A 22,872-nucleotide genomic window follows, 5' to 3' on the forward strand; every position below is an offset into this window, starting at 1 on the left:
TGCGCTGATTTAGAGTCTTTTCTCTTGGTGCTTGAGCACAGGGGCTCGGTCGGTCGGCTTCACATGCGTACGTCTCGACAGCAGTTGATGCCATTGCCTGTGGTAAAATAGACTTGGATGCGACACAGCTCTACGTGAAAACGAGAATTTAGCGCGTTGTGCTGCGTGTTGTTGCAGATTAATGTCTGTGGTTTCCTGAGTTGGTTGTTGTTGAAGTGGGTCGAAAGACGAGGTGCTGGTTGCCAAAAGAGCTTTTGCGTCCACGCAACTGGATAGGGAGGTTGGATCGCACTTGATGAGTCCTGAGGTTGGCCGCATCGCCTCCTGCGATACTCTGTGAAGGAAGGAAGTGCTATCCCTGACAAGCCGTGCTCCCATCTTGCGTCCGATCCAGCCAAGGTGATGGCGCAACATGCCGAATTCAAACCACTATTTTCGGCATCAATATGGGACGTTCCGAAATACGCGCTTCGGATTGGTGGTATTATAGTCGTCCCAGACAAATGACATGGCGAACACAAATCGCTTTGCATCAAAATTATCATAGCTACAATCAACGGGACTCCTAGGTAGAATTAACTCATTAGTAGGTAAAGTCTTACCTGTGAAATTTTACATTTCACAAAATAGACGTGATGAAAACACAGAGTATGATACCACTGAGTTATACTTCTCTGTAAGGCAGATCGGGGTGATTTCCGTGGAGCCACTTTCTGAATTTTACCTACTAATGAGAATTCTCCCACCAATGCATTTACTTCAACCCAGCCCTCACTCCTTCTCCCACCTCGTAAACAAAGAGACGTACCGTCGACTTGCAAATAAAGAACTCCCCAACCCAGCTCTGTGCTAACGTTGATCGAAGCACGAGCAACGCGGCATCAACGATAGAACTCTACAGCGTTCGGTCTGTCCCTCGCTGACCCGAAAAAGGCAACTCATTCACAGCGGTGTGCAACTCAATAAAATAAGCAAGCTACTGGGGGTGACTGCATCGTTCTAGCGCTAACCTTAGCGCTACTTGGGATGCGATGGTACGCACTGAGCAACTCACGAAGAAATTTGGCGCTCACTCGATCATACGTCAGCTGAATCAACGACGAGATGACTTCAGAGAACTGATGGTGCTGTTATTCGTATCAACCCTCGCAGCCTCGTCGATACTATAAGCATATCAGCGACGAGATGCCATCGTCTTCCTTCTATTTTCAACGAATGTTAGCCGCCGCCACCATCACTCGCCACGCTACCAAGGCCATGTTGTCGGTCGAATCGTCACAGGACCTGTAGTGGCTTTGGGCGGCTGGCACTGAATTTACCGTACGCCACACAGATTTCCGCAATTCCAACTGCCACGACAATAAAAACATTGGAAAGCATACATTTTCTAGTTGATTTTATAATTTTGCCTCCTTCCGGGAAAAGCCGCTGTGGTAAACGCCACATGGTGGCGCAATTTCAGCGCACGCGTGAGGGCAGACTAGCAATTCACGCATGGTGCTGCCGCTGCCACCCGACTTCTTCGAGTGCCCGCCACTGGCGCCGCACGAGACGTCGGCGCTGCTCGCGCTCGCCCAGACCATCTGCCAGGAGACTGTGCAGAACGCGCTGGTCCTGGACGCGCAGCCCATCTGGGCAACGATCGCCAACCCAACGACGCGCCGCCGGGCCCGGGTACGCCGCCGCCGCCAACGACCATGATGGCTCATGCGATGCGTAGCTGCGGCGCGGCCACGACAGCGTAGACGCAGCGCGCGATGCGATGAGCTGCTACACACAGGTTCGCGCGACGCTCGAGGACGTGGCCAATGTCTTCCACTGTCGCTCGACGCTGGAGCTGCGGACGTTTGGCCGCGTCCTTGGCAAGAGCATCCTCGACAAAGTCAACTTGTACACACTCGTGGACCGGCCGGTCGCGCGCGGCAAGGTGCCACACCCACTGCACTACGTGGGCGTCGAATGGGCCGCGATCGACGCGCCGCTCGGCTTTGCGACCCGCGACCTCTGCTACCTCGAGGTAGACAGCGTGCATCCTCGTCGTCCATGACTCATGGACGATGTTGCAGGCGCACGACGAGTTTGAATTTGTCGACACGCGCAACCGCAAGCGCCGGGGCTGGGTTCGAGCGATTCACTCGATCGAGAACGACGCATGTCCCTCGCTGCACAAGGCCCACGGGCTCGTGCGCGCTTCCATCTACCGCGTAGGCTTCTCGCATCTTCATCCTGAGAAGATGCTCATGCTGTTGCTGTTTCGATAGTCGGGCCATGTCTTTATCGAGTCGGAAAGCAATCCCGAGATGCTCGACTACTACAACGTGATCGTGGCCGACCCGCGCGGGCAGTTTGTACCGCGCTCCGTGACCCAGCGCTGCATGAAGGCCCACGTCAGCCAGGTATTTTTCGCATTTTTGAAATGCTATCTCACAATTTGCGAAACAGGCGCTGAATCTGGAAGAACACTTGTTCATTTTGCGTCTCCATGCCGAGAGCCAAACGACCAACACGAGCATGTCGTGGAACACGGCTGTGACCTCCTCCATCAAGTCGACTGCGTTTTGCGCCTGCTGCGACGCCAAGTTTGGCCTCTTCCTCGGGCGCAGGACGTGCGACCAGTGCAATCGAATGGTCTGCAAGGCGTGCTCGGGGCGCTGGACGAAAGCGACCGGCGCCAAGCCCGTGACTGTCTGCATCTGCAAGCTCTGTTCCAAACGCCTTGGCGACCCAGAGCCCGTGCCATTGGGGAATGTGACCCAAGCGCTGCCGGCCGCGACGCAGTACAACCTCCGGTCGACGCGGGTGCCGGCGCCCCGCAGGCCGCCAGTGGCGCGCAAGCCGGTACCAGCGCCGTCGGACGATGGCGGCAACGACTCGGACGTCATCATGCTCTGGGACGACGGCCAAGCGTCCAAGCGCGATGGCACATTTACGTTCTTGTCGTCGTCCACGTCGCTCCACCATACGCTGCGGTCGAATGCGTCCGGGTACCAGAGCACGTTTTGCTCGTACCAGTACTCGGACGACGGCGCGCCACGCGTGGTCAAGACGGTCGTGGCACCGCAAAGCACCGTGGACGTCGATGCAACGCTGCCTCTCGTGTCGCCAGCCCACTCGGACTATAGTGAGGTGTTTGATGCCGTCTTGGAGTTTGTCACAGCGCACGAACTCGAGCAAGCAAGGACCCGGAGCGTGCCATAGGAATTAGTATACGCAGTCGTGATAAGTTAAAAATATCGGTCGCCATGTATTATGTATTCGTCGTGAGTTGGAACGTTGATAGCGATGGCTCATATGATCGGTCATTGTCGGTATCGACGCGCTTGAAACTCAAAACTCAACCTCAAAATTCCATTGCTGCGGATGCTAAGCCCTCCATCGTCATAATTGTCGATGCTTCATCCATTCGAACGGTCTTGGACGCGACTATGAACCCAGCATCTCGCCGTCTCGCCATCACTGGGCCACACGCCGATAAACCACACTATTTTATAGGGATCAACACTATTGTCGAAGTATCAGTTTACTATTTCATTTGTAAACACTATTTCACGTCGGAAAGGTAAAAGTGGCATCTGCCGCGCCACAGTAGTGCGTGCACTTTTTATTTGCAAATGAGTTGGAGTCCCGCTGCGAAGGGCCTCGCGAGTTTGCCGTTTGTGGCCGTCGCGGGCTGGGCCGGCCTCGTGCAGCTCGAGCGCTCCAAGGCCAACCACCCGCCGCGCGGCTATGCGTTTATCACGGGCTCGATGGACGACATGGTTATGGACACGTTGCAGACCGGCGACCTCGTCTTCTTCAAGCGCAACTGCGCATACCTTCCGGTCTAGCATGGATGCGATGCGTAGTCTCATGCTTCCTTTGCTTTGTAGCCAAAGGATGGGCTGAGTTGCTTCTTATCGTCGCGTGTCGAGGCGTGGCAGGCGCGCTACAACCACGTTGGCTTTATCCTTGTCGACCGGCTCGGCGAAAAGTTCATTGTTGAAGAGACGTACGCCGGCGTCAAGTGCCGGCCGTACAGCGCCCGCATCCTCACGTCGCTCTCGACTGAGATTGTCGTCGTGCCACTCAAAGTCAAGGTACGGTCTTCCGATGCTTGGACGTGAAACGGACTTTGGTGCAGCGGACGATCGCAATGCAGCAAGCTGCCAACCAGTTCGTGCAAGAAAATGTCAACCGGCCTTCGCGCTTTACACTGCAGCACGTACTCGAACAGCTCTCGTCGTCGTCGACGTCGGGCAGCTCGCCCGTTCATCCGTCGGCCGGTGCGTAGTCGCCGTTGGGCGGGATGATGGATGGTGCTAAATGTGTAGGACTCGTCGCCGAGGTGTACGCACGCATGGGTCTCTTGCCAGCGCAGACGACGCCAGGCTACCTTCACCCCTCGTCGGCCACGATCAAGGTCCGTCGCCCACATCTTCTCGGATGCCCGCTCAGGACGATGTGACATTTCTAGGACTGGAGTGCGTACCGCCGCGTGCAGCTGCTGCAAGACGCCGAGCTGAGTCAAATGCTCCCGATTCGCCTCTTGTAATAGCCGCCATCGATAGTCGGTGAGAAAAAATAGCAGAAAAATGCATTGCTACCGACCTCAACTACTCGATGTACCATTGTTCAAACATCGACTTCGGCGCTAGGACGTCGGGTGGCTTGGCGCGCCACCGCCTCTACGACGGTGGTGCCAGTAGACGGTGCGCTCAGGTCAAGCGCCACAAAGCCGTGTCCGACCGACGCGTCTGGCACCGGCGCTGGCGGCGACGAGGCGACCGATGCACGTTCTCGAATCGACGCCATCGATTTGTTGGAGCGGAGCGAGCGCACGGACGAGACGTCGGACGCGCAATCGTCGACGTCGGGGCTCGTGGCATATGTTGATGCACTCGTCGAGGTCGTCGATCCCTTCCGTGCTGGCCCGACAGGAAAACCCGCCGCTACTCTGGCCTGCAAGACGCACTCGGTGCAATATTTGCCCGTCACGGCTTGAGACGCACAGGCCGGGACGTATACGATCTTGGTCGTACACCCACTGCACATGATCTATAGACAATTCTGTACAAAGATATCCCGAAAAGCATGGCAGATACCTCGCCGCAGAGGCGGCAGTGGTGCTTGGATCGCAGCGCGTTGAAGCGCTTGCCGCAGACCACACACGCCTTGCGATCACTAGGAAACCAACATCGTTGTCAATACGGGAAGCACATCCGGAAGGCGTACGCATCGGGCACCCAGGACGACGCTGGCGGCCGGGTGACAATGCGGCGGTACGCCGGCAGGGTCGCGGTGCGGAGAAGCATTTGACGGACCTTGGCGGCGCCAAAGTTGAGCAAGATCGACGAGCTGTTGGGGTCCATAAACCATCGACAGGTCACGTCCACGTCGCCGCGCGGGCTCGCCGTGTAGACAAAGCTCGCCAGCATCGTGGCCCGCGTTGTGCCTTTGGCTTCGGGCACCGCGGGAAGCGCCACCGACTCCCGCAGCACGTACAAGACGCGCGCACCGTGCTCGTTGAGGCGGGTGCCCGAGTGCTACAACCTTGCGTGTGCACAACCTGTCATTGGACACTGGATGTCGCACCTCGACGTACGTGAGGTCGCGCGGCGCCGAGGACATGGCAATGTTGAACTTGAGGTACTTGAGCCCGAGAAACGCACTCGCGTCGTCCTTTCGCCGCGCCTCGAGGACCGAGAGCACGCCGGCATTGGCAAAGTCGTGCTCGAGCAAGATCGAGTCGAGAATTTTCTGGTCGTTGCTTGTATCGGCATACAAGGCGTCAACAAGACTCGAGAACGTCGTGGGGAGCGCGCCCACTGCAAGGTACTGGGCCACGGACGAGCCGGACATCGGCTTGGCGTAGACCTTGAGGCCGAGCCGGTCGTCCTCGAGGCTCCAGCCGCTGGTCGCAATTTCTCGCTTGACGTCAAACTGGAGGGCTTTCGCGCAGCGCAGAGCGGCATTCTCTCGGTACGCCGACGCGTCCGCGGTCGAGACGAGGACGGTCGGCACAACGTGCTCGTCCAAAATCTCCATTTGTGTTCTCGTGCAAAAGCTATAAACAGGTTGTCAAACGATGCCACGAACGGCGCCAACGCTTTTGATTGGCCAAAACAATATATTGACGGCAAGCAAAATCAGACTGCGTCGATGGCAGAGGATCCAGGCAGAGATACCCGTGCGAAAGCCAGCTCCATGCGATGGATATCGGTCCAATTATGCACAGTTATTAGAGCTAGGTATGCGTGTATGCCTCTTTGATTTGCCTCTTTGCTAGGTAGAGAGCGTCGACTTCAAGAGGGCAACCGGCGTCGAGCCAATGGCATGACGCATATCGCGCTGTTGTTGGATGGTGCACGGACAAGCGAATCTCAATCTGAGTTTGTATCCACCCCATGAAAGCACGCGGTTGCACTTGGTGGGCGTAACATGGCCGCCACGTGGACGGCGCCAAGTTGATTTTTGAGTTAAGTTCGACTGGACGCGGCTTTCTATTGTCGGTTGCGAGGGTTTGCTGTGGGTTCCCGAGACGTACCCTCGCAAGACTCGAGTGTCGTTGCGTCGGAGCCTTTATCACCGCCGGCAGCCTTTGTACGTGGCAGAAACGACCATTCGCTGCTCGATGGCGTTATCCCGAAGTCGGTGCAGACATGTCCCAGTGCCCTCGTTCGCTCCTCACGCTCACACGAGCAAGTGCGTTTGCACCGATCCTATGCATTACTGTATATACGCACCGCAGTTCACGTCATGGACTGTGAATTCCCTTCAGTATGCATGATGTTCGATGCATCCAAGCTGCTCTCGTCCTCGAGTCGTCAAGTTCATTTCGGTGTAAAGTTCAAGATTTGCACCCGAACTTTGTCGGTTGGGTACAGCATCTGCTCGCTACAACTTGATATTTGTATGGCGCCCTTTCTAAGCTGTTGTGGGCAGAGACCCCGTCGAAATTACCAATTTGCGTCGCGTCCGCCGACAAGCATGGGTCAGTTTGAACAAGTACCGATCGCGTCACCCTCGGCGTCGCTCGTGATGAAGGCCGCGCAGAAGGACCTCGAGCGCGACCTCGCGCAGCGCAAGCTCGAGTGGGCCTGTGTCTTTTGCATCGTCTTTATGATCGCCGAGTTCATTGGCGGCTACGTTGCGGGCAGCCTCGCCATCATGTCGGACGCCGCGCACCTCCTCAGCGACGTGCTCGGGTTCCTCCTCTCGCTCTTCGCCTTGTACCTCTCGAAATTTCCGGCCACGCGCGTCATGCCTTTTGGCTACAAGCGCGCCGAGGTCCTTGGCGCCCTTGGGAGCATCCTCCTTATCTGGCTACTGACGCTCGGCCTCGTCTGGGCAGCGATCGAGCGCATCATCTTGCTCACGCGCACGCCGCTGCCCGGCGAGATCATTCCGCAGGTCAACGGCAAAGTCATGTTCTGCGTCGCGCTGCTCGGGCTCTGTGTGAACATTGCGCTCATGAAGATTCTTGGCCATGGCCACAGCCACGGCGGCCACGGCCATAGCCACGGCAGCAGTAACCACGGTCATAGCCACGGTGGCAGCAATCCTGAACACAGTCACGGCGAGAGCCACGCAGCGACCGAGGCCCACGGACACAGCCACGGTGCCTGCGACCACGACCACGATCATCACCACGATCACGAGGACGCCCACGATGACGCTGCCGCGCATGAGCATCACGACCACGACCACGATCATGATCACGCCAAGGGAGACGACGACGATGACGCGTCCACGTCACGCGAGTCGATGACAGCGATCGACGTCGACGACGAGCCCGAGCCCGAGACGCACTTGACGGCGGCGTCGTGCGGCGGCCACGAAAATCTCAACGTCCGCGCTGCGTACTTGCACGCGCTCGGCGACTTTCTGCAGAGCCTTGGCGTGTGCATTGCGGGCGGTCTCATCTGGTACGTTCTCATCTTCCACAACTTGACACCGTAAAATCCATTTTGACCGTAGGTACAACCCGTCGTGGCAGCTCTGCGACCCGATCGTGACGCTGCTCTTCTCGGTCATTGTGGGCGCGACGACCATTGGCATTTGCAAAACGAGCCTCCTCGTGCTCATGGAGGGCACGTCGATCGAGCTTGGTACGATAATGTTATTATCTGTTGGCCTTTCTCACTTTGCACTTTTAGATTTGGCGGGAATCGAAGCCACGATTCAGTCCGTGGCGACTGACTACCACGACCTCCGCGTGTGGTCTGTCTCGACCGGCGCGTATGCGCTCACGGTGCACGTTGTGAACCCGTCCTCGACGACGGTGGTGGCGACACTCCAGCAGCGTCTGCTGTCACTGCACGGCTTTGAATGTCTCTCGATCCAAGTCGAGACGGCGGCCGACGCCGAGCGGTGCCCGTTCAACGAGAAGGAAGCCGCGTGCATGGTCTAGCACCAACCAGTGACTATCATTACTAGAGTTAGGACCTCCCATAAACATGCTATTCCACAAAATGTGTCGTCGTCTACGGTCCTCTCCGCGCTTCGAGGCATGCATCACAAAGGTCAGACGGAGGGATCGCCGCCGCCGCAGATAGAAGCGTATCGCCACGAGCCACGATGCCAGTAAATCCACCGACAAGCGCGCCTTGAAGCAGCAGCCACCGTGGCGTGGCACCGCCAAGCACTAGACATGATGAGATCCCAAGACAAATGCAATGAGCGTACGTGCGACCGTCGCGGCAACACCTGTGGCAGCGCCACCGACTGCGCTCGCCGTTATCTCTCGCAAGAAGGTGTTGGCCTCGGGCGACGCAAACGCTCGCTCCATCGGCGTGTCGTCCAAGATCATAGGCTGTGTCTCGGTCGTGTTGGCATAGACGCGGCCGCCGATGGCAGAGGCCATTGTGCCGCTAAGCGTCGAGACCCAACGCACGCGCGTGGGCAGCGATCGGGCGACTAGACGAGTGCGTCGGTCATCCTTAAAGTCCTGCAAGAGCACCGTACCGGCAAGGCTGTAGTAGCTGAGGCCACCCGCGACTGCGGCAGCGGCCGTGTACACCCGCTGGCGCACCTGTGTCTCACTTATGCGCGCAGTCTCGTCCATCTCGTCGTTTTGCAACAAGTTTAGTGTGCTGATTGTGGGGCGTCGGCATATGGTGTGACCCTGCATGCTCATCCTCCAACACAACGTCGAGGGTGGACGCTAGAATCGACGGTGTCTATTGATGTCTTACTCTTTGCCTGCCTGCTTGGCGTGCTGCCTACGACGCATGCATGAGATGTTTGCCAATGTAGATCAAGGATGTGTACAGCTTGCGGAACTGCTTGCGGAGCTCCGAGGTCGCGCTGAGGTCGTTGATGCGCTCGAGCGCCTTGTTGTCCGCATAGAGGTAGCCCGAGATGCTGCCAATGACAGCAGACCCGAGGATCGTCGCAATCTGGTACGGGCGCGGGAAGCGGCCCACAACTACGGATCAGAACTTAGGTGGGGCACGAGACATGAGATGCACAGAGCGTACACGTGACGCTGGAGCTGACAATGGCGCCGCCGGCAGCGCCCAGCGCGCTGTACTCGCGCAGGTCCTTCTCGCGTTGGTCGCACCACGCCTTCTCCTCCAAGCTCAGCGCCGCCATACCTTGGTCGTTCTGAAATTGCACTTTCTGCACCACGAGCACGTAAATAGTGTACGAAGCAAAACGAGCGGACGTCGACATCGTGTTCGTACGCGTTCATCTCGGCGCAATGGCTGTACCAACAAGAAAACGCCACCTTGATACAAACGCAACGAGCACGATCGATCGCTCACTCGCCTCCTTGGCTCTTGCTACGTACCATTCTCCGAAACTCGTATTCGACACTATTTCTATATATATAAAATAGTGTGGAAATGAACACGACGGCGGTCCTTGCTTTCCCACTGAGAGCTTTGGCCAAGGGAATTCCCTTGCTGGCTTGGCCCGTGCTGACCGACTGAGTACAAAGTCATGCAGCTAATACCAGAGAGGGCTGAGCAGTCCCTTGCTTGTAGTGCTGCCCTTCGCATGCCTCGCCACAAGACTTTATCACTTACCAAACACAAATTTCGGGAAAAGGTTGTGCATTCACAAAGTCACGGGTCCGTTTCGACCAACTTAATGGCGTACGTCGACCGCCACTGCGCTGCTTAGTTGCTCGCCTCAAACTGCGTCGCGCGGATCATCTCCTTGAAGTTGAACGGGTGGAACTTGTTGCCGTCCGCCTTGTAAAACTTGTTTTGGAACTCGACCCAGTGGAGACGGAGCGCGTGGAGGAAGCACTCGAGCACGTCCATGCAGAGGATGACGCCAAACGTCGTGCCGGCAAAGAGCGCAAAGCCCACGAAGATCGCAATGAACGAGTCCATGTTGATGGTCGACAGCATCGCCTTTTCGAAAAAAACCGTCGCGAGCTCTACACATTGCCACACATATCAGCCAAACCTACGGTACAAATCCACAAAAAAACACAAAATTACCCGAGTGGGCCAGCGAGAGCGCCCAGAGACGCAGGTACGACGCCGTGTTGGACACCATACCGAGCACGAACTCGATGGTTTCAATGCCTTGGTGGATCGCCGCTTCGCCAAAGTTGAACGGCTCATCGCCATGGCCGTGGCCGTGGCCGCCGTGGGCCGCGGGCGCAAGCTTGGCGTGGTCGTCGTCGTCACTGAGGTTGTCAAAGTCGACCTGGTGCGACACTTCCGGGGCTGGGCTGCCGAACTTGAACTTCATGTAGAGCGGGTGGCAGAGAAGCATGATCGGCACCGACAAGCCCGCAAACGCAAGGAGCGTCTGCTGCATCTTCTTCTGGCCTTCGTACATCGGGTCGGCGACGGCACCGGGCTGGAGCGCAATATTGATGAGCGTGTTGATGAGCGCGGGCGGGCGGCAGCCAGTGGCCGGGCCTTCAAAGTTGAACGGGCACACCTCGTGGCTCATGCGCTCGGTCCAGTCAATGCTCCACTTCATGACGATGAGCACGACCATGTAGAAGAAGAGCGACGCGGCAAAGACGAGCTGCGGCAAGAAATCAAAAAAGAACGTCGGGTAGTCCTTGAAGTAGAGCGCGTTCCAGCCCTTGATGAGGATACCAAAGCCCATCTGCGTGATACCGAGAATGACACTGAGCTTCATCTTGAACGAGTTGAAGAAGAGAAGCTCGTTCTCCGACGTCTTCCAGATCGGGTCGAGACCAAACCCATAGACGTTGTGGCCGTTGGCGACGTCGACCGTCCCGTTGGGCACGCCGTCGTAGTGGTAGTACGCTTCGCACTTTTCGTGCTTGAGACCGAGCTCGTCGCAGTTGTCGGGGTACTGCCACTTGGAGCCAAAGAGGTTGAGCGGCAGCGAGAAGAAGTCATTGTAGACAAAGCCGGCGTACATGGCAAAGACACCCATGAGCGTGATCATGTAGCGACCGCCGTAAATCTGCGCCGTCATCTCGCCGACCTTGCCGCGCTCGAGGATCTTCTCGGTCGCAATCATGTACAAGCCAAAGAGGAAGATGCAAAAGCCGTGGCCAATGTCGCCGTACATGACGCCAAAGAGGAACGGGAACGAGACGGCCGTGAACACCGCAGGGTTGATCTCGCCGTACCGGGGCACACCGTACGTATCGACAAACGACTGGAACGCCGAGGTAAACTTGTTGGTTTGAAAGTGCGTCGGCGCGACCGGCCACGGCTTGGGCACCGAGTCGACAAGCGACGGCATCGACTTGTCGTCGGCGTTGTGGGCGCGGTCGACCGCGCGACGGACCTGATCCAACGCTTCCTTAACGACCCAGCCTTCGCCGCGCAGCATGCTGCCCACGTCCGCCTTGAACGAGTTGAGCGTGTGGTACGTGGCCTTCTCCTGGAGCACCGACCACTTCCACGACTCGTGGTGCTCGGCGAGCTCGCGGCAGAGAAGCACGCACGACTCGCGGTTGCGGCGGAGAATGTGCGAACTCTGGTTGAGCTCTGCGTTGTTGTTTTGGATCAAGTTGGCGATCGCGGTCCGGTCGTCCATCGACGGCAGCGTGTACAAGCGGGCGTGGAACGCGTCGCAGATCTTGCGGAGCTTCGTCTCGATAAACTGCGACTGGAAAAAGATCACAAACGCGTGCTTCTCGACCGCGACGCCGGTGCCCGGGTCGACGAGCAGCTCGTCAATAGCCGAGAAGCGCGTGAAGCAGTTGCCGCGCGTCGCACGGAACACCATGCGCTCAAACTTGAGGCGCTCGTCCGCGGGCACGACGCCCGTGATGTTCTTGAAGCGAATGGCCAAGTCCGTCTCGGACGCATCGATCGGCGAGCCGACGCCAAAGTTCATGCTGCTGCCCGTGCGCGAGCTGACGCGCGACGTCGTGTCGCGGCGCGTCGCGTCCGGGAGCTCAATCTCAAAGAACTCGCCGACGCGCGAGATGATCTCCTGGAGCTCCTTGCGCTCGTTGTACTCGCGCGTAAGCTTCTCGTGCATCGAGTTGAGCTGGAGCAGCTCCTGCTCCTTGTCTTCGAGAATGCGCTCGAGCGTGTCGAGGGCGCGGACCGCCGTGTCTTGACTGCCGTAGCGCACGTCCGCCGAGCCCGCGAGGAACGAGTCGACGCTGCCCGCGCTCTTGGCCGTGATCTTGAACTTGGTCATCTCGCCCGCGAAGAAGCGCAGCTTGCGGTCCATCTCGTCGCAGCGCTTGACGTACGAGACGTAGCGACGCTGGAAGGGCGTGAGCTCCGGGTTGAGATCCGTGAACTCGACGACGCCGAGGTCGCCGAGCTTCTGGACGCAGTCATGGGCCGCGTCCTCGTTGACGATCAAGGAGATGTACTCCATCTCTTCCGAGCGGAGCCACTTCATCTTGCTGCTGCTTCGACTGACTTGGCGAACTCGAAATGCGACCAAGCCACACACAAGTCCCCTCAAATAGCTTGATTTTAGTATACCATACTCTGTCCCCTATTGTACGAGTGTATTTTTAGACGGCCGTTTAAACGTTTGGTGATAGGGTGTTTAAACGTTAAGATGCGTCGAGGGTATTCCCGCTCTTCGAAGCGGAAGGGAGGTTGACAACGACTCACTCAGGCTCCTAGTACCAAGGCTAACACCACCTTGCTTTTGCCATAGCAAATACTACTCCATTCGTACACTGGCGCTAGGCCCGAGAGAGTACAGTGCCACGCGGTTGTGTGTGCCTGCCCGACGCCGCCTTTCACATACCGAAGTGCCACAGACCTACCCTAGATGCCGCCGCCACAATCGATTGCTGTGAGTGCTAGAGCTATTGCGCGCAGACGCCATCGCATAACGTTATTCACCGATGCGAGAAGCAGCTTCACGGTAGCCAATCTCGGCTGTAGAGGCGAGCCGCTCCACGCAAAAACCGCACCTGCGCCTCGACGCTTTGGTAGAAATGCGGCGTTGGTATCCTGAGAGACTCGTCCGATGACATAGGCATTGGCGGAGCCCATTGGAGTAGCCCTATTGGAGTGCTAATGGAGCTGCTGTTTGGGGTCTGCCACGTTTCATTGCACCAGTGCTGTTGCAGGTCATTGGTCTTCTTCGCCTGCGAGGCTGCACTACAGTCTCGTTGTCGCATGCCATCACACTGTCTATTGCTTTGCTTTCAACTGCATCAAGATATGCAGCCGTCGTTCAATGCTCCATGAACGCTCCTCCTACATTTGTACTAGTACTGGAGTGGGCTTGCTCGTTTTCCCGCTTAAACGTCATTTAACCACATGCGTTAAACGCAGCGGTTGAAGCAGACGGTTTCGGCGACCCTCGTTACGAGAGCCTTGCGCCTCAAAGAGATCCGGATCTCCCTCGTTTGAAGAACAAGCACCATCCACTCTGGGACGACATAGCCTCTATAATCGGATATCAATCCTTGAAGGTCCCACTGTGAGACGGAATTCCCTCTCACAGTCAATAGTACCCAGTGCAGATTGCAACGACGCTTAGACACGCGATGGCGCCGCCGACCGCTGCGACGCCACGCATACCTCCGCCGCCATTGCGAGACGAGCCCAAGGCGGCGCCGACGCCCTCGGCAGTCGACGGTGGCCGCAAGCGCCCGGCGACGACGTCGAGCGACGCGACCATGCCCGTCTTGAAGCGCAAGCCGCTGGTCGTGCAGACGCTCCTCGACGCCACTGGCGCAGGTGTCACGCTCCGCCTACCATCCAAGACCGACGCTTCCAGCCAGCGCATTACACCTGTCGGCAAGGTGCGCAAGCTACGCCATGTACAGGGGTCTGCCAAGTCCGTGCGCACGCTGCCTGGTGTTGGCTTTGGCACAACACCACGGTTTCCACGGTCACCGCCACTCACCGCACCGACAAGCAACCCTTCATCGCGCGCTGCCTCTGGGTTTCAAGGATGGAAGCGAGCACGGTCGTCGACAACTGCCATCACCACCCATAGTACAAAGCCCAAGGCGTTGAAGGCTGCTTCAACGTCTGTACCAAAGCCTCCAACGACGCCTGTCCAGGCAAGCCGGAAACCATCCCACAAAACAGCAACGACTGCGTCCACGACCGCGAGCTCTGCAATCAAGCCCGTGACGCCATGTCGTCCGGTCCAGGAAGCGTCGACGACACCACCGGCGCCGCCACGTACCGACAACGACGAGGCGACGTTGGTCTCTCAGATCGTAGCGTCCATCCAAGCGCGCTCGTGCCGCTTGGTGTGTATCGACTTTGACAAGACGCTGCTCGACATCCACACCAACGGCGAGTGGACAAAGACGGCCGAAGACCTCGTAGGCCATGTGCGTCCGCTCTTCGTATCGATCTTGCCGCAGCTGCATGTACATGGCGTGCACCTGGCGATCACGACCTTCTCGCCCCAAGCCGACCTCGTCCAGCGCGTCTTGCAGCTGGTCCTGGACCCAACGACCGCCAACGCCATCCCTGTCTTTGCTGACAACGCGCGTCCATCGCCGGTCGAGGATACGAACGATGACGACGACGACGCATCAATTCCAGCGCATGTGCGATTGGACAAGAGGCACAAGCTGTCGTATGTACTGTCGGCGGCGCGTCACCGGGCGGTGCGCCTTGGCCACGCGCTCTTGATGGACGATGACGCGACGAACCTCCATGACGTGGCAGCGTACAATGTGCAGACGCTGTGGTATGAACACCACGAATCGCTGCAGTCGTTGGCGGCCAAGCTCTCGACGCCCACAGCGCACACGAACGCTCATGCGACGCCGGTGAAGACGGCCCACGTCGCTGCTCCTCGCTCCGAGCGCGTTGGACGACCTGTCAAGCCCAAGAAACAGCGCGCCCTCGTCTACTAGCGGCGTGTTGTGGTTACTGTCGGCACGAAGTCGACAATGACAGTACAGTAGGGCCGTCGCACTCGCAAGTCTTTCTAGCGCTGTAAAGGGCAAATATACTTAAAGGTTATTAGTGGTATAGAGATAGCAGCGTGTTCACGCCGTGTCATCGTCCATGGGCGCGTCGTCGTCGTCGTCGTCGTTGTCGCTGTCGCGCTCGCGGAAGCGTGGGTTGGCCTCCTTCTTCTTCTCGTCGTCGATGCTCACATCGTCAACGTCGTTGCGCCGGTCGCTCGTCTGGCGGCGCGACGACGGACGCGAGTCAAAGTCGCCGACGCTGTCGGTGCGGTCGCGCTTCATGCCGCCGGCGCGGCGGAAGTGGTTGGTGTGGCCACCGACGTCGTCGACCTTCTTGCCGTAGCCGCCGCGACCCGGATCATAGTCGTCCTTGGAGCGGCGATCGTCGCGGACTTGACCGCCGGTCGTGCCACGACCATACTGACGGCCTTCGCGGAAGCCGCCGTCGAGCTCACAACGAATGACACGCTGGTCGAGCTTGGTGCCCGAGACAAAGTTGGAGCAGGCCTGCGCGTGTTCCTTGTTAAAGTACTCGACAAAGCAGAAGCCGCACGGCGTCTTCTTGAGGCGGTCGAGACCCATGATGACGGCGCGGACCGGCCCGACGACCGAGAAGAGCTCGTAGATCTGGGTTTCGCTCGTAAAGAAGCTTAGGTTACCGACGTAGAGCGTGCTCGACTGCTTCATGGCCTCTTGCTGCTCCTCAAGCGACGTGTACGTCTGCCGGTCCCAGTACTCCTTCTTCTTCGGGCCCGCGCCCTCGACGAGGCTCGCGTACAGCTCCATGACCACACAACCAAAATGGTGCGTTATGCCACAATTACTCGCTCGTAATTTTGCTATTTGTGGCGCGACGCTTCCGTGTGATTGGCCAGCACGGCTCGGCAGGCAACTGGTCCATTGCAAAAGGATCGGTTGATGGCCCATTCCTGCCCGCCACCTAATCTCGCAGCTACCTTGGCGACTGCAGCCCGACATACCGGTTAACTACGATTGCACATCAAGATAACCCACATTGTCATGATTTGGCTGAGCTCGCGCGCCCTCCGGTAGTCGGCGCACAGCTGCTTGAGGCGGCGGCGTCGGGCGACGAGAGCGAGGTGAGCGCCGTGCTGAGGTCGTCGACTTGCTTTTGGAGCGAAGCCTTTTCTGCGTCGTAGCGCTCTCGCATGTGCTGCTTTTGATAAAGTTGCGCATCTTCATGTGCTCCTTCTGCCGGACGAGGTTGGCGTCAACTCGGCGTGTCATGCATGATTCAATGCTGACATGTGATTGGCTAGCATTCCGAGGCTCAAACTCAATCTAGAATGCTGTTTGAGAGTTGAGAAGAGAGTCAAAGTTGGCCAGCGCTGCGAGCGCACTCTCAGCTTTCCAGACAGTGATCCGGTCAGTGCCAGTGGGCAGGACCTTCTTGAAACCAAACTCTCAAACTCCACCAGTCGATTCGTGTTCGCCCTCGTTCGCGACTAGCACCCTGGGGACTCCAGACGTGCGACGTTATTTGCCGCAAACAAGAGGACCAGAAACAGCGTTATAAGTCCTAGGTTCCGACATGCACAATATACTGGCCCCACTGTCTACAGCTGCATGACGTGGGGATGCTCGGCAAGCTCAATGTCGATCGACCGGCGGCGGCCATTATCCGACGCCGACTCACTGCGCCCGGCGTTGCGCAGGGGCGAATCGGGGGCTTCGGTCGCGGGGCTCGGCATCACGGGGCGATTCGACACAGGAATGTCGTGTGCAATGCTCCGAATCTAGCACCAATATGTCCATGGCTTCAACTATCGCAGTAGACACACATACCGCGCCGTCTTGGTTGTCGGGCGACCGGAAGATGCGGTACACGAAGAACCCAACGACAAGCGTCAAGAAGATGAGCAGAATCGTAAAGACCGTGATGCCCGCCGACGACGTCGTGAGCCACTGCATGACGGACGGCAAGAAGCCGGTGTCGGTGATCGACGCCGTCGCGCTGCTGCTGCCGTTGCGTGCAACGAGCGACGCCGCAATCTGGAAGCGCGACGAGACACTCGCGTTGCTTGTACTCATTGTGCTAGTCACAAAAATTGATACATTGAAACAAATCGGAAAAATCGGAAAATCAAAAAATGGACGTACATGGGCGCCTCGGAATACACGAGGACCCAAAACTGGCCCGAAAGCGGTTCGTTGAGCAGCTGGACGACTTCCTCCGTCCCCTCCTACCCATAAGTCGATTATCTTGTGCACAATATTGTCTTTTGTACTGAAAACGAGACGCGGCTAAAGTCATAGATCGACCGCGGTGGGACCTACGCACCCATGATGTTTCGATGGGAAAACAGATTGGTCGAAACTATGACCTCGGCCACGTAGACGGTGGGAGAAACGCCGTCGAGGTTGGTGACGCGCAGCTGAATGCCCGTGTTGGGCTGCATCGACTGCGGCAGCGTAAAGAGAGCACCGCCATCGTTGGGCAGGGAAAAGGTTGCCGTACACACGCTGCAGAGCAACGATGCATTCTCGGACGCATACCACAGCGTGCCCATATCAATCGGGTTGGGGCTGGCGCACGTGAGTCCATGCCAGCCGTTCTTGCAGCTGCAGCTCGGACCGTCTTTGCTGTCGAGGCACGTCCCTCGGCCGCCGCAAATGCTACCACAGCTGGGGTCAATATTTCGAGGACATATAAGGACATACGTCACATCGCCGTTGCCGCCACATGTATAGGACGGGTACACTTCGGAGACGGCGGTGACGGGCTGCACCGAGAGCTGTGCGAGTAGGATATCGGCAGCAAACCGCTTGTTGTAAACCGCAACCTTGTAGCACGTGGGTCCGCTGCACGCTGTCGAGACGGGCACCACCACTGTCTGAGACATAGCACTGGCGGCCATCGCATCAAAATCAAACGCCGCGCCAAGGTCGAGCGCCGGTAAGCCGGTTTCGAGCGGTCCGCGCACCAGCAGCAGCGGCATCGCATCGTCAATGTTGCTGAGCTGCACCTTGATGAACGTGACGTCGGGATCCGGCACGTCCAGTGTGAGATACTAGCCATCAACATACGAATCACAAGTGCAAAGTGGGAAAGGACAATCTACCGTCCACTGGCCAGGACGGAGTTGGACCGAGATATTGATGGCGGCGGATGCATTGTGCCACACACGACGGTGGGCAATGGGTCCGCGGTCGCAGAACGCCCCGCCGTAGCCGGTCGCACACGCACAGAGACCATCAAGCGCGGGCGAGCACGTCGATGTTGCCTCGGGGCATATGCGCGAAGCGTTCACGCAGCTGCTGTTGGCTTGGACGTTGAGCGAAAAAGCCAGCGAGCTTCGCGCATAGAGCGAGTTGTAAACGCCAACGTAGAGAAGACCGTCGCTGAGCGTCGATGCGGCGCGCGTCAGCAAGATGCGCTGCGTGCCGGCTTGCGTTGCCCACGCCGCCCCATCGGCCGCTTGGATCGGGTACGGGTGCGTCACGTCGAGCGACGGCAGTGTGTTTTTTCGCACGAGCACGAGGGCGTCGCTCGTGACCGAGACATCGTCGAGCTGGACGTAGACATAACTCCAGCTGGGCTGCACGTTGATCGTATACAAGGCCCATTTCCCAATCTCGACCTAGTGGTCTCAACTGTTGCGCATTCGTTTGCGATAAGAGAGGGTGGACCTGCTCGTCCAAGGACTGCGCATAGACCACAAACGAGCTGTTGTAGTGCTCGACGAACGAAATGGAAGGAATCGGGACCTTGCAGAGACTCTGCGCGTCATTCGGGCGGTCGTAGTGGTACGCCGGGTCACAGACGCAGGTCGGCTGGTCGACGCCATCCGCATTGGGCAAGACCGTACAGACGCCGTTGCCAAAGCAGTCGGACGTATTGCGGAGCCCTCTCGAGACAACACCCACCGGCGTCGAGGATCCGGGTACCTGCTCGTTTCATAGGAATCCGTACACATATACAAGAGTTGGTACCGGGCAATTGTCAAAGTCGATGCAGTCCGGTCGGCACTGGGGCAAGTTGCACGCATCGCCCGTCCAGTACCGATCGCATGCGCACACGCCGGCGTAATACTACGACATGCATGAGACGTGGCACGTCGGATCTAGTGCGCGCACCTTGCCGCACGTGCCATGGTTGGAACAGCTCTCGCTCGAGCACTTGTTGAGCTTGACATTGATCGCAAAGCGCGAGGCCGCAAACCCAAACACGCCAATGTAGAGATACCCCGGGGCACCCTGGACAAACTGCGTGTTGGGCTGGCGGCAAAAGTGAAACGTGTCGTTGATGCCCCGCGGAAAGACGCCGAGCGACCCGCAGAGCGTGATGGCGTCGACGCCGTCGGTGCGGTTGGCATCGCTCACAAACGTCGACGCGCGCAAGCTGCCGACAGTTGGTGTTTGCGTCACAAACGAAGCATAGACATCCGCGTCTACAGAGTGACTCAAGTACCGTGGAGACGAGTGTAGTGTACCGCCAACGGTCGTGACGACGCGCACAGTGACGTCGGACGAGCTCGAGTCGAGCTGAACCCGGAAGAATTGATAGCTCTGCGCCATTCCAACGTGTCGACGATCGTTGATGACGCAGTGGGCCTACCTTGGCGGCCACAGAGCCCATGTACGCGGTTGCGTTCGCGAGCTCGAGCGTCGTCACCGTGGGCATTTGGCTGGTTTGACACGACGTGCCATAGTACCCAGCGGCACAGATGCACGACCCTAGCCCATACCGTTGTAACTACGGCGACCGGAAGTCTTGTATACCTGTTTTGCAATCGCAGCTGCCGTTGGCGCCGCAGCCCGGGCAGCCCGGGACACATTCGCACGCATTGCCTACGCATATACCGTCGGCTTGTCGCGAAGTACGGCGGCGGTCGACGCACCCGAGTATCCCGCGTTGCACGTGCATGCGCCAGTAACTGCATTGCATGTTCCGTGGTTGGAGCACTCGACCGCGTTGTACTTGGGGTCGTCGATACCGGGGCACACGAGGAGCGAGCAAGCTAGCCCGGTGTATCCCGACTGGCACTACCCCCGAATCAACAAAATGAGCGTATTGTCCTCTGCACTAAAATTCATCAATAGGGCAATAGAACGTACGGTGCATTGTCCCGTGCTGCCGTCGCACGTGCCGTGGCCAGCACACGTGGCGCCATTCGCAGCCGGGCAGTTGAGAAGCGAGCAGTCGGCGCCGTTAAAGCCTACGCCGTATCATCCTCATTACTTGGAGAAGTGCAAGCATCGCAACAACGCACCAGGGTGGCAGACGCAAGAGCCGTCGGTTTGTAGAACGCCGGCGCCCGAACATTCGTTTTGGAGCCGTTGGCAAATGGTGTTGGCCGGGGGGCAACTAGCTTGCTGTCGTGAGCTTCTGTTTTGAAATGTCGAAACAACCTCAGCGAGCCCGAGTACCCGGGGACCGACACAGCGCCACCTGCCATAGGACACGACACTTGGGTGGTGCCGACGGTCACGAGCATGGCGGTTTTCGTGCATCGGTCGACGCTGTAACACACGGGCGTCGATGTACTAGACGTCAACTTGCACCAAAAAAGAACGACACTCTGTCATTGTACCGGGTGCCAGACGTGGACAGCGTTGACTGGAAGCACTGACTCGACGACGACAAGATCTCGCCCATGCCCGGCGTCACATACGTGCCCTAGACAGTCGATTCTCGCAACGAATCGAGATCGTATTGGCCTACGAGGTTGGCGCAGCCGCCGTTGCTGTAGCCCGAGTTGAGTGGGCAATAATCCGCATACGTATCTTGACCGCCTACCCATAGTGTCATATCTTCCATATATATATGTATATATATATACCCAGCGCCGCGTTGCCGAAATATTGAAACCCCGCCGGAATACTCGACGTGTACGTCGCAAGGTTGCAGTAGCCTTTCGCATCGCGCGTCGGCGTGCAGTGGTCGCCCTTGGCCCTGCAAAAGTAGTCGCTGCTCCACTCGGAGCACTTGGCCCTACGCAGCATCCATGGATTAATATCGCCTCCATGCAGCGCTGAACAAGTATATGGTACGTGGCGAATGTGCAGCCTTCGAGATACCCCCAGGCAAGCGCCTAGCCCAGTTGCTTGTGTATGACATACCCGGTTCTTGTCACTACAAGTATGTACCTCTGCCATCGAGTAGTTGGCCGTATACCACCCGCTGTCTTCAAAGAGCGCCAACGTTAGCGCTGAAAACACGGGGGTCGCTGACGCCGTGGCTGTCATGTACTCGTTCTGGAAGATCCGCTTCTCCCAGTGGCTCGTGGTTGTGGCCGCCGTGCCTTGCGCACCGTTCTCGAGCTCGCCACCAGCGTTGACCCTACGACATCATATATAAAGTTCGCGTTTCCTATAGTACGCGAACCAGTTGTAGCAGTTGAACTGCTGCTTGACGGCGGCGACGACCTTGGGCGTAATGATCTTGGAGACCGCGACGCCGCGCTCGAGCGTGTTGAACACGACGTTGCCTGCGCCCCACGGCGCGCCGTTGAGCGGCTGACGAAAGTCCGGGAACCGCGACGACGAAAAACCCAGCGCGTGCGTTAACTCGTGCAGCGCCGTGCCCACTTGCTGCGACCGCGCGGCGCTCGACGCATCGAGCCTGCATCGTTTGCTCCAACATGAGTCTCGTCATTCAAAAGCCTACCGGTTGGGCCCAAAGTTGGCTTGACCTGAGATCGGGCGGCCGTATTGGTCGAGGTTGCACGGCAGCGCCCACGCGAGGACGGCGCCGGACGTCGGGCGGGCCGTCACGTGAATGAGAAAGTCTGTTTTGGCAATCCCGGTCGACGCCAAGTACGGCGGCATCGAGTTGGTACAGCAAGCCCACTGCCCGTTCGCGCTACACCCAATGCCCGGGACGACGAGGTTGCCCGAGACCGACTGCACCGAAAGCACTTTAGAAAAGTACGATGTGATGGCAGGCAGCAGCACGTTGGTGATGAAGCTGCGCTTGTCCTACACTGACCTTGTCGGATCCGGCGCGCAGCAGGTCGTACCGAGGTCAAGACGTCGTTCGGGGCACACGTGTAGCTCGACCCGTCGCGACTCACGACGTCGCCAACATTGGAACACAGATAGCCCGGATCGCTAATTGCCATCAGGACATACGACCATGTCGCGCGATCGTCGTACCTGAAGAGCTTGGACGTGTCGAACGAGATGCGAATTGGATTGAAGAGGCTGCTGGCAACGCCATCGGCGTCGAGCCGGCGACTCTTCGACGATACGAGGTTCTGCGGGCTGCGCAGCGTGGACGTATCAACGTCGGCCTAGTACGACCTCCATGAGCAGGTAGGAGCCATGCTGATGGCGTACGAGGAAGCGCTCCATGAGCTCATCGTGGCCGCAGTCGTGGCCGCCCACCGCGCTGCGGATCAAGACCAGCACGATGCCAAGCAGCATCTTCATCGTCGTCTCTGCTTCTCTTGGCAACTGCCAACCGACAAGATCTCGAGCTGCAAAACACTTGATTCAAGTATATCCCTTCACGGCGCGCGGGGATTGGCTACATTTCGCGATCTTGGGCGGGTGTCGATCACGTCCAAGCCACGGATTTCGAGCAGCTAGACAAATAATGGCAGGACATTCAA

General features: G+C 58.1%; 10 protein-coding genes across 11 annotated transcripts; 4 read left to right on the forward strand and 6 right to left on the reverse strand.

Moving 5' to 3' along the window:
* The first annotated feature begins 1,426 nt into the window (after nucleotides 1–1,426).
* On the forward strand, nucleotides 1,427–3,262 carry SDRG_12411 (hypothetical protein). The gene is made up of 5 exons (XM_008618483.1): nucleotides 1,427–1,674; nucleotides 1,721–2,017; nucleotides 2,067–2,204; nucleotides 2,262–2,396; nucleotides 2,443–3,262. The coding sequence occupies exons 1-5, from the start codon at nucleotides 1,495–1,497 to the stop codon at nucleotides 3,196–3,198; spliced, it is 1,506 nt and encodes a 501-aa protein (XP_008616705.1). The 5' UTR covers nucleotides 1,427–1,494; the 3' UTR covers nucleotides 3,199–3,262.
* Nucleotides 3,263–3,572: 310 nt separating this feature from the next.
* SDRG_12412 (hypothetical protein) lies at nucleotides 3,573–4,618 on the forward strand. The gene is made up of 5 exons (XM_008618484.1): nucleotides 3,573–3,821; nucleotides 3,870–4,076; nucleotides 4,121–4,262; nucleotides 4,311–4,399; nucleotides 4,454–4,618. Exons 1-5 carry the CDS (start codon nucleotides 3,612–3,614, stop codon nucleotides 4,529–4,531), a joined length of 726 nt encoding a protein of 241 aa, XP_008616706.1. The 5' UTR covers nucleotides 3,573–3,611; the 3' UTR covers nucleotides 4,532–4,618.
* On the reverse strand, nucleotides 4,535–6,090 carry SDRG_12413 (hypothetical protein). The gene is made up of 4 exons (XM_008618485.1): nucleotides 5,572–6,090; nucleotides 5,212–5,522; nucleotides 5,082–5,160; nucleotides 4,535–5,034 (listed from the first exon to the last, which is right to left on the reverse strand). Exons 1-4 carry the CDS (start codon nucleotides 6,022–6,024, stop codon nucleotides 4,612–4,614), a joined length of 1,266 nt encoding a protein of 421 aa, XP_008616707.1. The 5' UTR covers nucleotides 6,025–6,090; the 3' UTR covers nucleotides 4,535–4,611.
* Nucleotides 6,091–6,913: 823 nt separating this feature from the next.
* On the forward strand, nucleotides 6,914–8,468 carry SDRG_12414 (hypothetical protein). The gene is made up of 3 exons (XM_008618486.1): nucleotides 6,914–7,904; nucleotides 7,957–8,087; nucleotides 8,136–8,468. Exons 1-3 carry the CDS (start codon nucleotides 6,967–6,969, stop codon nucleotides 8,387–8,389), a joined length of 1,323 nt encoding a protein of 440 aa, XP_008616708.1. The 5' UTR covers nucleotides 6,914–6,966; the 3' UTR covers nucleotides 8,390–8,468.
* SDRG_12415 lies at nucleotides 8,382–9,079 on the reverse strand (the record flags this gene model as incomplete). 2 transcript variants are annotated; one of them, XM_008618487.1, is made up of 3 exons in its annotated part: nucleotides 8,944–9,043; nucleotides 8,665–8,895; nucleotides 8,463–8,623 (listed from the first exon to the last, which is right to left on the reverse strand). In XM_008618487.1, the coding sequence occupies exons 1-3, from the start codon at nucleotides 9,041–9,043 to the stop codon at nucleotides 8,463–8,465; spliced, it is 492 nt and encodes a 163-aa protein (XP_008616709.1). The 2 variants fall into 2 exon arrangements, with proteins under 2 accessions (XP_008616710.1, XP_008616709.1); XM_008618488.1 differs by having other exon boundaries at nucleotides 8,382–8,895; nucleotides 8,944–9,079.
* A 57-nt stretch (nucleotides 9,080–9,136) lies between these two features.
* Nucleotides 9,137–9,654, reverse strand: SDRG_12416 (hypothetical protein; the record flags this gene model as incomplete). The annotated part of the gene is made up of 3 exons (XM_008618489.1): nucleotides 9,137–9,200; nucleotides 9,250–9,406; nucleotides 9,459–9,654. 3 exons carry the CDS (start codon nucleotides 9,652–9,654, stop codon nucleotides 9,170–9,172), a joined length of 384 nt encoding a protein of 127 aa, XP_008616711.1. The 3' UTR covers nucleotides 9,137–9,169.
* Nucleotides 9,655–9,979: 325 nt separating this feature from the next.
* Nucleotides 9,980–12,822, reverse strand: SDRG_12417 (hypothetical protein). The gene is made up of 2 exons (XM_008618490.1): nucleotides 10,434–12,822; nucleotides 9,980–10,369 (listed from the first exon to the last, which is right to left on the reverse strand). The coding sequence occupies exons 1-2, from the start codon at nucleotides 12,790–12,792 to the stop codon at nucleotides 10,104–10,106; spliced, it is 2,625 nt and encodes an 874-aa protein (XP_008616712.1). The 5' UTR covers nucleotides 12,793–12,822; the 3' UTR covers nucleotides 9,980–10,103.
* Nucleotides 12,823–13,870: 1,048 nt separating this feature from the next.
* Nucleotides 13,871–15,387, forward strand: SDRG_12418 (hypothetical protein). Its single transcript, XM_008618491.1, has one exon. It carries the CDS (start codon nucleotides 13,904–13,906, stop codon nucleotides 15,236–15,238), a length of 1,335 nt encoding a protein of 444 aa, XP_008616713.1. The 5' UTR covers nucleotides 13,871–13,903; the 3' UTR covers nucleotides 15,239–15,387.
* Nucleotides 15,308–16,121, reverse strand: SDRG_12419 (hypothetical protein). Its single transcript, XM_008618492.1, has one exon. It carries the CDS (start codon nucleotides 16,079–16,081, stop codon nucleotides 15,374–15,376), a length of 708 nt encoding a protein of 235 aa, XP_008616714.1. The 5' UTR covers nucleotides 16,082–16,121; the 3' UTR covers nucleotides 15,308–15,373.
* Nucleotides 16,122–16,815: 694 nt separating this feature from the next.
* Nucleotides 16,816–22,690, reverse strand: SDRG_12420 (hypothetical protein; the record flags this gene model as incomplete). The annotated part of the gene is made up of 27 exons (XM_008618493.1): nucleotides 16,816–17,052; nucleotides 17,102–17,351; nucleotides 17,417–17,499; nucleotides 17,545–17,589; nucleotides 17,641–17,932; nucleotides 17,978–18,327; nucleotides 18,379–18,897; nucleotides 18,947–19,204; nucleotides 19,250–19,348; nucleotides 19,394–19,707; nucleotides 19,750–19,825; nucleotides 19,875–19,993; nucleotides 20,039–20,107; nucleotides 20,158–20,302; nucleotides 20,375–20,475; nucleotides 20,530–20,624; nucleotides 20,669–20,803; nucleotides 20,836–20,936; nucleotides 20,982–21,052; nucleotides 21,100–21,251; nucleotides 21,311–21,351; nucleotides 21,407–21,599; nucleotides 21,645–21,881; nucleotides 21,927–22,237; nucleotides 22,279–22,369; nucleotides 22,415–22,551; nucleotides 22,598–22,690. 27 exons carry the CDS (start codon nucleotides 22,688–22,690, stop codon nucleotides 16,873–16,875), a joined length of 4,557 nt encoding a protein of 1,518 aa, XP_008616715.1. The 3' UTR covers nucleotides 16,816–16,872.
* Between the last annotated feature and the right edge of the window lie 182 nt (nucleotides 22,691–22,872).

The sequence above is a fragment of the Saprolegnia diclina genome, assembly GCF_000281045.1.
Source record: "Saprolegnia diclina VS20 unplaced genomic scaffold supercont1.49, whole genome shotgun sequence".
Lineage (NCBI taxonomy): Eukaryota > Oomycota > Saprolegniomycetes > Saprolegniales > Saprolegniaceae > Saprolegnia > Saprolegnia diclina.